At 36.3% G+C, this 12,277-nt stretch overlaps 1 protein-coding gene across 1 annotated transcript; it reads right to left on the reverse strand.

The window, feature by feature from the left end:
- Positions 1–598: 598 nt before the first annotated feature.
- Positions 599–12,142, reverse strand: PUS7L (pseudouridylate synthase 7 homolog (S. cerevisiae)-like). Its single transcript, XM_010286370.1, has 8 exons — positions 11,248–12,142; positions 10,402–10,561; positions 8,582–8,777; positions 6,877–6,975; positions 5,243–5,324; positions 3,339–3,616; positions 1,626–1,679; positions 599–988 (listed from the first exon to the last, which is right to left on the reverse strand). Exons 1-8 carry the CDS (start codon positions 12,140–12,142, stop codon positions 665–667), a joined length of 2,088 nt encoding a protein of 695 aa, XP_010284672.1. The 3' UTR covers positions 599–664.
- Positions 12,143–12,277: the final 135 nt, after the last annotated feature.

The following is a 12,277-nucleotide window of genomic DNA, read 5'->3' on the forward strand; positions in this document are numbered from 1 at the left end:
CCTTGTCTTGATGAGATTACTCAAATAGGCACTAACAGCCATGCACTATTTAATCCTGTAATCCTTAGCATTAACTTAAATTGGGGGATTCATCAAATGTCTGATAAAGTATCAGATGACTTGTTACTGTTGACTCAGGACTTTTACCTTTCAACACTTGGTGCCTGAACACAAAGAAAACACAACATATTTAGTGAACCTCAGTACAGCAACTTTTCAGTTCAATACCTGTAGGCTGCAAGCTTGTAACATTACTGCTTGAACAGCACTTAGTATGAACCATTTTTAAAAAAAATTATTATAAAATAGAAGGTATGTTTGTTTGCTGCCAACATTTTCCCAGGATTTAACTTGGCATGTCAGATGTCTATGCAAATGTGAAATTCATGCTTGTAGCCCATGGCTTCTTTAAGTTCTGTTAAACCTGCCTGGCATAACATGTAGCTTTACTCCAATGCATCCAAGGGTTTGCATTTAGGATTTGGAATGGTTTTGGAACATTCCAAAGAATTTTGGTGTGTTTTTTTCCTAGTCAGTATGAATCTCAATCTACAAATTTTTCCTGTTCCTGGCTTCAACCTGTTAATCTCTCTTATTTTCTTGGCATTATACATAAAATATCACCATTGTATAATATTCCTGCAATCTTTCATTAACTGGAATCTTAAAAGTCACATTTCATTATTTCTCTCAGGCAGACTGTTGCATAACATGAAGGATCAAGGTCAAATGATAAATGAAGAGAGACTTTTGATTCATTCAGATGGTTGTCTTCAATTTTGATTCCTTTTTCACTACCTTCCAAAAAATATGACAGATTCTGAACATTTTTCAAAATGAGTCTGTAGCATCCAGGTATATTCAGCTGTAATGGAGACACTCTGAATTTGCACATCTGCAGCTCATCCTTAGAAAGCCTTTCATGGTACCATTGTCCAACTTTATTACTGGGATACTGGATACTGTGTCCCACCATTGGAAGAACCACCTTCAAAGAAAAAAAGAAAACAACAAACACATTTGAAATAAAGTCCACTAATTCCTCTTCACATAAATGTGATTACAGTTTTAAATGTGTCTAAATCTTGTGTTTTGGGGCCTAAAATAGTAAAACAGTAGTTGGTCTTGTGAAATAAAGCTGTCCAAGGCAGGTATCTTGAATGTAATTAAAGCAGAAAAAATAATCAATGTATCAGGATTCCTAAAACAAACTAGAAATATACTAACATGAATTTCCTTGCTTATTGGGAAAGATACAGCTATAAAGATATTACGTTGCCTATGTACGACTTCACAACTATGTACTCTGAACCTTCAAAAATTAGAACTTCAACTGCTCTTGGATGTTTTCTCGGTAGACTGAAAAAAAATTCAAGTATTTACATTCAGCTTCAAGATAAATATTGCCATACTGCAAATGACACTGTACTTATTTCCACTACAAAGTAAATATTCTTTTCTCCTGTTTGTTATGATAGTGCAGATTAGTTCACATGTGTTTTCTTTAATGTGCATTCTGGCAAGGAAGACAATTGCACTAGTTATCTTAATCAAATTATTTTTAAAAAAAAATATTTTAATCAAATAAAGAGATCAACGACTCATAATTTTTCATACAGACTTACTTGATTTATAGAGTATTTGCTAGCTGACTCTTCTGCAGCAGTGACTACATGAACCTGACAAGACATTTAAGAAGTTAAGAAAAAAAACTTTTAAAAAATAAAACATATGCTTTATTTTAGGAATCATGCACTGTATTCCCAAACTAGTAAAGGATTCCAAGGTTACTTGACAACGACAATAGTCTATTTCAGGTATGAAAAATAGTAGACACTCTTAATATAAAGTAGTCCATTTACTGGTAAATGGCCTTGCATTAAATATTTACTGATGCTACCTACCACTAATTAGCAAACCATCACTCCAAACTCATATTCTTTGAGTTTGAAGTTAACTGTGCCAATGCAATCTTGTGCTACATCAGCAGAAGCAAAAATACTAAGAAAAATGTTTTATATTAAATAGGAATATACCTATAACTCAATAGTGAATCAGATACCTCTGCTTTTCATTTTATTTGATCTGCTTGTTTTCTTAACATTCATTCTCAAAAATATTGTTGAAGAAAATTCACAATGGAAACAGAAGCCACTCTACGATGACTGGAGGTTATTCAGTAATCTTTCAAGTGTTCTTGCTTTCAAATTTTTAAGATGTTCACCCAAAGGAAACGAGATACATTTTGCCTATGCACACACTTGCTTATTATCCAGTAAAACACTGCAAAATTCTACACTTTATCTGATGATCAGGAGAAAGACAGAATCATGGAATCACTTAGGTTGGAAAAGACCCTTAAGATCATCAAGTCCAGCCGTAAGCCTAATACTGCCAAGTCCACCACTAAACCATGTCCCCAAGCACCACTTCTACTGGTGACTTAACCACTTCCCTGGGCAGCCTGTTCCAATGTTCAATAACCCTTTCAGTGAAGAAATTTTTCCTAACATCCAGTCTAAACCTCCCCTGGCACAACTTGAGGCCATTTCCTCTGTCCTATCACTTGCTACTTGGGAGAAGAGACCCAACTGCTTCCACAATAATGAAAAGGTATGCTAACCCTGAAAGAAGAGGTGGCTTCAGAATGGACTTCAGCATGCCAAGACCTGGGACCAGACATTCCACTGCTGGCTTCTGCCCATTGGCTCATCTGTGCTGTGGGCAAGCAGAAGCACGCCATTGCCCTTTACCACCTTCCCAAGAAGACTGCTGTGTTTTTTGAACAGCTGCTAATTGTTTAGACCCAACCTGGTTTAATTGCCTGAGTAAGTGAAACTGTGCTACACATGCTTTGACTGTGTAGCTGCAATGAGGTTATCAGTTCAGTCTGAGGCCACCTTTCACCATGGGCTTACATTCATTAATATATATAGTGCGAAGGTCTGACCTAGAGAGCAAGACTCAGCTCTGCACTGACTGATAATACAGGCAAACACAGAGTCCACTCTGAAGGCTTTCCCCAGTTGGATCCTAAGAGCATTATATACCATGCATTCTAAATTTGTACATATATCAATTCTGACATTCTGTTCCTCCTTCTCACTTGAATAAAATGAACAGTCAGAACAGATAAAAGCTACTAATACACATCTAGCTTATACGCCTATTTATGGTAAATCAAAAAAAGCTACATCACTGTTTTCACCTTTGTCACTACAATAAATATTAATGAATGAACCAAAAAAAAAAGCATTAGAGTTCGAGTATATATTCAAGTGCATTAAGCTTTTTTTTTTTTCTTTTTTTTTAGTGAGAACTATTTTGTGAAGACTCACCTTGTCATTCAGGGAAACACTTTCACCATTTTCTTCTGAGAGGACAAGATCACCCTCAACAACTTTTGAACCATAAATCCTCAGCCTATATGATGCTGCTTCATTCCAAATTTTACTGCAATAAGCATGGACATAGAATATGCGCATGGAATGAGGAATATTGAGCCATCCTTTGGTACAACCTTCATGATTTACACCATAGCGATTTAAAGCTCGTAGCAACATCTTCTCTCTCACTTTAAATTCTGGCATCATCACAAGTGCACCCTTTGCATCTTCTGATATAAACAAAAAAAACCATATAAGTAATCCCTGATTTTTCAAATATTACCTGTCAAGAAAAAATACACTTAAAAAGATGAAATAATCAGGTTGGGAAAAATGCTGTCAGTCTGATCTCTTTATGCTGACTTTTAGGTTATTATTCCCTTTCCTTCAATGTGTCATGTTAGACAAATTTCATCGTATATGCCTATCAACAGAGTCCCAACTATTTCATGCAGTATAAACTGAACTAGCTGTCATTCAGTTATTCAGTCTAGTTTGTATTTTTTTTCTCCCCAGGAACTTACTTCATCCCTCCAAAGTTTTTTTTAGATCAAGTAACTGAAAGTAAAAAACAAGCTCTAAAATAACATTAAACCTCTACTTTTTATCACAGAATCATGGAATGGCTTGGGTTGGAAGATCATCTAGCTCCAACCTCCCTGCCATGGGCAGGGACACCTTCTACTAGATCATGTTGCTCAAAGCCCCATCCAAGCTGGCCTTGAATGTTTCCAGGGATGGGGCATCCACAATTTCTCTGGGCAACTGTTTAAGAACATATATCTCATAGGGAGTAAACAATATGTCTTTATTTTAGAGGTACAAACTGCATTGGCCACTGGGAAGTCTGAGTCTCTGCCAAGATGAAAATATATTTAATCATATTTGTACTACATTATATAAATGTATATTTAAAATTTTATAGTTTACATATTTTCTCATTACAAGCGATTATCTAATTAAGCCTTTTGCATAGCTTTTTACCTTTTGCTTTCAGGAAAAAGCAAGCAGCTGTTTTCAGAGTTCACATCAATGTCTTTCCGTGCATAATACAGCAATGTACAGTACAGAATGGTTCATGAAATGAATTGTATCTGTATCTCTTGAAGCTATATATCATAGTTGTTCTGTCAATCTACAGTGATAAGCACGCTAATAAATATATTTTAAAAGAACAATTATATTTGAAGTTGAGAGCAACTTCAAATTTTTAGTTTTGGAGAGAAAGAGAAGATAATATGAATGATAATATTGAATGATAAAAACAGTAAATATGACAAAGAGAGCATTTTATTCAGCACACTTCTGCCTTTGACATATTTTGTCGATTTTAGTTCAAGACAGAAAGGAGATCACAGGAAAGCATGGAAGAGATACATAATTAAAGAGATGTAAAAGCAAAGCCCAAAGGTGCAAAATACAAGAGCTAAAATTGTCATAGAAATCACAGAAAATTAGATACCCACACATGGTAAGTGCTGAGTATGAATTGGGTTTCTCATTCCTGCATACCTCCTTTATTAGGGAGGAGAAGTTTATATTCCAAAAGCAGACAGATGGAAGGAGGCTAAAACTGCTCTGATAAAATTATTTTAGCCTTTTCCAGCATTATGCTATACAGCATTTGTTTCTGTAATGTCTTGCACCTGAAGTACATTAGTTTTCCACTATTTTGCACATTTAGGGCCTCATCTTCATTTAATTTTTAACTGTGCAACTCTACTGAGTCCCACAGAATAAGCTATTAAGTGATATAAATCAGTAACAAAATAAAAAGTATCTCTCTCTGCAGCAACACATTATTCCCTCACAATACTAACCCTGAATAAATATACAGACAATTTAACTGGACATACCAGTTTGAATAAAGTATCTTTTTGCGTTGTTTACAGGGTCATCGGTGTCTTCGGGTGTGAAGAATAACTTCACAGCATTCACCTTTAAACAACAATATTAATAATTTTTTTTTTGCATTTAAATATAACTATTTGTCAACTAAACAGACAATCATGCACCTGATTCTGTGTTAACATATTCTGCAACTTCTCAAAATTATATCAGCTCTTCAAGGTCAAAGTCAAATTCTCCCTTTCACAGAAGATGCCATGAACAGCAAACCAATGTGGCTGTGCTCCTTCTCAGGTTAAAGAAAGGTTTTAGTCACACAGAAGACACAAGACAGCTTTCAAAGCTCTGTGAGAAATCAGTCACTGCTCTTGAACATCCAGGTAGAACTCCTCCACTTTATAATGCCATCATTCCACCCTGAACAGGAAGGTTCCTTCTTTGCCATTTGCATGTTTCATGCAAAATTTAGACTGAACACTTTCCACAGTCTCACACAGAGGGACAACAGTTATTTTTTTTTATACTGATCTGTATTAGATTAGATGACACTGTGACAGGGAAAACAGGACGCTAACCTCTGCTACTTGCAACACCAGTGGAGCCACACAATTTGCTAGCACTTATACCAACTTGTGACATCTGTCACGGTTCTTGTCCTCCTCTGTGTTGGACTGTGCAAGCATATACTGGCACATTTTTCATATAAATAGTAGTTCCTCCATGTTTTAAATTAGAAAGTAACTGAGTTAAGTCTAGAGATTTAAATCATTACTCTTCAGGGACTGGCACCTGGTACCAACTGCTAACATACCAGAATTCAAGATGTCCAATACATCAACAGTAACTTTTATGGCCTGCCCTCAAATCTTGATTCTTCTTATATTTGGAGGATACATTTTCCTGACTTTTCTCAGAATCAAAGCAAGATTAGAAGAAAAGGATACTCAAGTATTCATCTGACTTTGTAGTGCGTGATTCTGTTGTAGACCTGTGCCAAGTACTATACCATATATATTGAAAAGTATATGACTCCTATGAATCATTACTTAAGAAATAAGCTCTCCTTAGACAACATGGGAGCAATCACTCAGAACCAAGAGTTTGGGAAAGTAGCCAAGGAATAATGGAAAGCAATAATCTCTTCTATATAGCAGATAAATTACTGTGGCATTGAAAGAGCAAATCTTTTTATATGATCCTCTGTAATATCTTGTGACATTTTTAAGAAGTATATAGACCCCCAGCAGGATAAAGAGGCTACAAATTATGAGGCAATCAGGACCATGAATAAACATTGTATAAAGATTGCTTCATTTTACTGTTCGTACTTTGTATGGAATGCAGCCACTTTCCTGCCAAGTGGCATGATGACGATCACAGTCACATAGACAGAAAAATCACTTCCTGGACTATGTAAAACTGCACCTGCTCTTTAAAAAAGTGGAGGGTTTTTTGTTTCAGTATGAAGATCTTCATGCTTATGTTGTTGTCAAAACTGATCTGGCAATTACTTCCAGCACACATATGGGTTTATCTCACAAATGAAATTATTCACTGGGAAGGTCAGCTCCACCAGTAGACATTGCAACAGTAATGTGAAATCAACTTGACAGTAACTACTTAAATTACAAAATGAAAATACCATTTTTTCATTCAGTAAAGCCAATCCTATTTGATCTGTCTGAACATTCTGTCCTTGTCCAAATCGCTGAGGTCCGTAGTAATTTACAAAACCTTTTGTCTAAAATGATAGAATAAATATGTTAAAAGCACAAAAGTACCAGCTAAAATTAGTAAGACTAAGCATACAACACACATACATCTACATTTACATTCAAAATGCATGCAAACTGTTTTTTTAATCAGAAGTAATATGTAAGAAAATCGTAACTCATGATTCATTACAATATTTTACCACCTAATTTAGAAACATTTGAAAAGACAACCAAGCTCTACCATTGTCTTCACTTTCATTAAAAAAAATAGGTAAATGAAACAAAATTATTTCTATATAGTTAATTATTATAAATACAACTACAGATCAAGTCAAAGTAATCGAGCTTTTTACATGTGCCACATCATGAAACCTCTACTCAAGCAAATGCGGCATAGCACAGGTAATGAACAGTAACCACTGTTGGACATTTTTTCTTAAAAATACTAATTTTTTTTTCACGAGATCATTTGTATTATTATTACAATAGTAAAGACCAAGAGTGAGCACTTCTGCTAATGGGGATTTTAAGCCTCCTGATGAGCTCTACGTCACAGGTGGGCAGTAAAATTACAGTATTTGTTTTGGAAATAGTTATTCAGTTCAAATTATATAACCTTGCTTTGGACATCCTGAGATTCCATACGCTATTTTGTTTGCATGGAAAATAAAAAAATCCGTATTTTGGATTAACACACATGCTGTCTTTGTCATTCATCATCTGACCAGTAAGCTAAATCTAATAAAGCAAGACACACACATAGGAATTTGTGTTCATCTTCCAAACAGCAAAACAAAAAAAAAGTCAGATGGAGCAGAGAGAGAAAAGCATTAAAGTACTAGTTGAATACTTTTTTCAATAATAAAATTAATTTCCAAAATACATATAATGCATTTCGCTTTTGCACACTAGGTAGTTTTAATTCAAGTCTTTATTCCTGGATTAATCTTCTTAAAGTAATTTGTATTATAGTTATTCCTTAGAAAGACAGGGCAAGAAAATTACCGCTGTACAAAAGACCTCAAGTTTTCCCTTTCCATGAGTTGCTTTTGCTTTTCTCAGTGGTTTAAGAATGTCCAATGATGTGGTTTTCTTCAGGGACTAAGGCTAACAGCAGTCAAAATCCACTGAATTTCAGGGGATCTTCTTTCTCTGCTACAGACATTTCACACGTATTTATGCCATGAAATTTTTTAACCCGAGCCGACCATGTACGTTCCTCACATCACCAAAAAAGGCAATCGGTTGACACGTGTAACTACATTCCTTCACCCTGTCAACTGCCACAGTGAAACACATCACTTCATTTGGTCTCAGGTCTGTGCAGCAATAGCACATATATCCACACTCATTTGCTACCAGATTTCCCATCTGTCTTGCTGCACCACTCTGGGGTCTGCAGTCAGGAACACAGAATGAATTCACCTATGGTCCCTCCTTGGAAGGCAGCTTTATTCTGGATTCCTTAAGCAATGCAGGAAAGACATAAAATAGCAAAAAGCATCAAAACTGGGAAATAGTGCCATTATTGTGCTATTACAAGCATTTTCTTTACAATTACTTTTTTTTTACAGCACAGAATTAAAACTCGGTTCATTATGTTCATTATTGACAACTATAAGGCTTTTTTACCTCAACATTTTCCATTGCTTCAGATATTCTCTCTTTCAAATCTGCAGAAGAGTCATGACTGTGGGGTTTGAGATCTCTCACAACTATATCGAAGTGATTGCCCTTCAGCTGACCAAGTCTAAGGTGCTGGCATGCTGAGTGTATGTTGTGTATTCTCATACCCTTTTTTTCCATTTTGCTTCCAATTTCTTTCAACCTGCATAAATAATTGGGAGAAATTATGAATCATCCTCTACTAAAGCTATCCAACTTCTAATAAATGTCTTCTTCACCTTTGCACTAAAATTAAAAACACTTAAAAAAATAAAAAGGGATTTAAACCAGATTATTACGAAAAACCCAAATCAAATGCAGATATAGAAGTCTTAAAATTTAGTTACAGTCCAGAAATACTTTTAAAATGATTGCTTCATTTGCACTTATACTCTGTAGCTCGGCAGATATTGGAATGAAGCAATTCACTGAACTTTCCCAAGGCAACTGCACTGAATTTTGCATTTTTTATTGAAAAACAAATAATTTATTCTTCAGTCCTAAAAATCTGCTTTTCATTAAAAAAAAAAAAAAAAAAGAAAAAGTAATGTGCTCTAGCAGACTGCAAAACACAATTGCTCTTTCTTGGTCAGCCTTAACAAAAACAAACTCAGTGCACGGATTCTCTGGGTATGCTTGCACATGCTTGTAATTGGAAACACAGCTGACAGTTCAAGTATTTGCCCTCTAAAGTATCCGCTCAGTCTCTTTGTTCTTATGTGGAAGTAATAGTCATTCAAGTCAAAGGAAGTTTTCAGCATAAGAGCTTACATACCAAGCAATATTTTAATAACTTTATAAACTAATTATTTATTAAAATTATTTATTTTCCCTGTTATGCTAGTGGCTTGGAAGCATTTAACTATTTTGCCTTATCATTTAAAAATTTATGCAAAGTTTTGCTAATTATCTCTTGAACAACTGGCCTTACAGTCCAGTTTGCAGTAGAATTTTACTATTGATATATATTTATGTTAGTAATAAAACCTAAAACCATAAATTCTACTTTACTTTATTTGTGAAGTGTACTTTGTTGCTAAGACCAAAACCCACTAGAAAGTTAAAGCCGAGGAAGAAAGTTATGGGTTTGACTCCAGCAATTTTTTACTGTTACTATGGCAGAACTTAATGTATATTTTTTACCCACTGAGTTGGCTACAGAGAGTGACAAAAACAAGGTATGGAAAGGCACATCGTGTATTATCAGTATGTTATTCAGCATGTATTTTCTGCCCTCAGGTTTGGTGGTATCTTTACTTAGTCTCATGTTTCTAAATTGGACAATACAATAGAAGTTGATACTTAACACTCAAAGACAGCATCTGTCCAAAGTGTATTTGTAATGATTTACTTTAGTTTTGTAGCTGTATAAAGCTTTTAAGTTGTTGTCTGTGGACCACAAGACAATACTTTGAGAGTATGTGGAAACCTATTGCGTCATGTAGTATAGGCTCCTTGGTCCCAGCTGGCAGATGGTATTCAAGAAACTGTGAAGCGGATCACATGAGCATGAATTGGAAGGATACTGTCCCAGACAATACAGTATATTCATATTATGAAAGGTACAGAGAAAGGCAAGACTTTTCTTTAAATTCCAACACCAGGGGATTTCAGCACTAAGCTGTATATCCCTAAAGCCACAAAATTTTAAAACCTTTTCCACTGTGCTCTAATACAGGAGAAGGGAACACACATCAGTAAGAACATTTCAGAAGATTGTTATCAGGTTGATACTTATTGACATGTAAAAGTATGCACTGAACTGAATGCACCCAGATTTTAAGTACCTCTCAGGAGTCACCTTCTTCACAACCATAGGCTGGTAAGTAATAGCCTTCTTATCTTTGATGCCAGTGTAACTGAAGTCTGAAGGAAGAACACCAAGTTCAGCAGCCAAGAAGCCGATTGCTTCTAGTGTTTCTAGATTTTCTTTCTGAAGGGTGAAAGCTGAAACAATCATCTCAGAATTATTAGGAATTTGCGCTTCTAAATCATACAGGTGTTCTGCCATGACAGATGGGAAGGTTCTTCACTTCAAACCATAATAGCATGGAAACTGCAAAGAAACAGTCCTCCCACCCCACAAAACTAAAAGAAATGGGACTTTTTCAGTATTGAAAGAGAAAAGTAAAGACACAGTACACAAAACTCTTAGAACAACCAGAAACTCCTGCTGCCTTTAAAAACAGTACTTGATCGAAAGCAACACAATTCAACGAACATATATTGACTTATTGCTAGAAACACCCTCTGTATCAGAAATCTACTGCTTTAAAGAATGAGATCATAAACCAAATTTGACCTTACTTCCTCGTCCAACCTCTAGATTCATCTTCTAAAATGCCCCAATGACTTTCAAGGGAAAGCTAGCACACAGGGAATAACAGAGTTGGTGCTACAACCAAAAGAACTGTAACCATAATCATTGAACACTTTCTGTAAAAACACTGCAGTAATGTGATTCATCCATCTCATTCACCAGTGATGTAACTACACTGCATTAATAATGATTTATTTCAGCATAAACAATGGGTCAACCAGGCCTATGTATCATATAAAAATGATTCCGAGTCTCAGTCTTACTAAGGAACACCGTTAACACCTGACACTTTCACTAAAAATGTAATATTTACCTGTATAAAGATCTTGTTTTTCCTGGAAACCACCAGCAGACCTTTTTCTGGACCAACTTTTTTCTCGAAATCGTACCATTATTGACATATTTGGCTGATCATTGACATCTGTCACAGTGAAAGACTTTGTTTCTAAAAGTTTTCCAAATTTTCTATTGACAAAGTGGTGAACTACTTTTCTGTGCTCTTTGTTTCCATCAGGCTCAAAAGCAAACGTAGAATTTTCTAGCTTTGCATCTAAAAATTTAAAGAAATCACTTGTTTCCTTTTCGGTCACTAACTGACAAAGTTCTCTGTAATCAGCATTTCCTTTTACAATCATTTCATTGTCTTTCGTAACAGTGACTAGAAAGGGGAATTTCTGCCTAACAGCACCATGTAAATCAGCTCGTTTTTTCTTGTCCAGTATAGCTCCCAGCGAGAACTCCCTAGTGCCAGCATTGGCGTTATTGTCTAAGTCCCACGCATCCTTCAGATCACAAGCAAATTTATTAAGCTGTTCACTCATGGGTTTGCCCAGTAAGGAATCGAGTATGCAGGTTTCCTCAAGGCCGGATTTCAGTTCAGGCGCACCCTCACGCTGGTTTTTGTTAGGGGATGCAGAACAGTTGCCTCCTGCCCGGCTTGGGCCACGCTCCGAGGGACTGGGCACACCACTGCGACAGCCCTCAGCACACGGACCGGGAGACTCCATTCTCAGCTTTTTGGGTTGCTGCAGGCACGGGATACTTTGTTCTAGCAGCTCTTCGCTGGTTTTCTGATGTGATTCAGCCCGGGTATCCCTAAGTACATGTTCAGGCACCTCGATTTCTGTCACTACGAAGTCACTTGCTGAGCTTTTGATAGTACCACAGAAGCCAGTGTGATCAGTCAGGTAACTGAAGGAACGCAGCATGGCTGCCCTGCCTTCCCCTGCTCCCAGCCAGACACCACCACACCTGCAGGGGGAGAAAATAAAAAAGGGAGGGAAGGGGTGAAGAAAAAACAGCAACTACTGAAGAAAAGGCTGCCGAAAGGCCGGCGGCCGGGG

The sequence above is a fragment of the Phaethon lepturus genome, unplaced genomic scaffold (assembly GCF_000687285.1).
Source record: "Phaethon lepturus isolate BGI_N335 unplaced genomic scaffold, ASM68728v1 scaffold56980, whole genome shotgun sequence".
Classification (NCBI taxonomy): Eukaryota; Metazoa; Chordata; class Aves; order Phaethontiformes; family Phaethontidae; genus Phaethon; species Phaethon lepturus.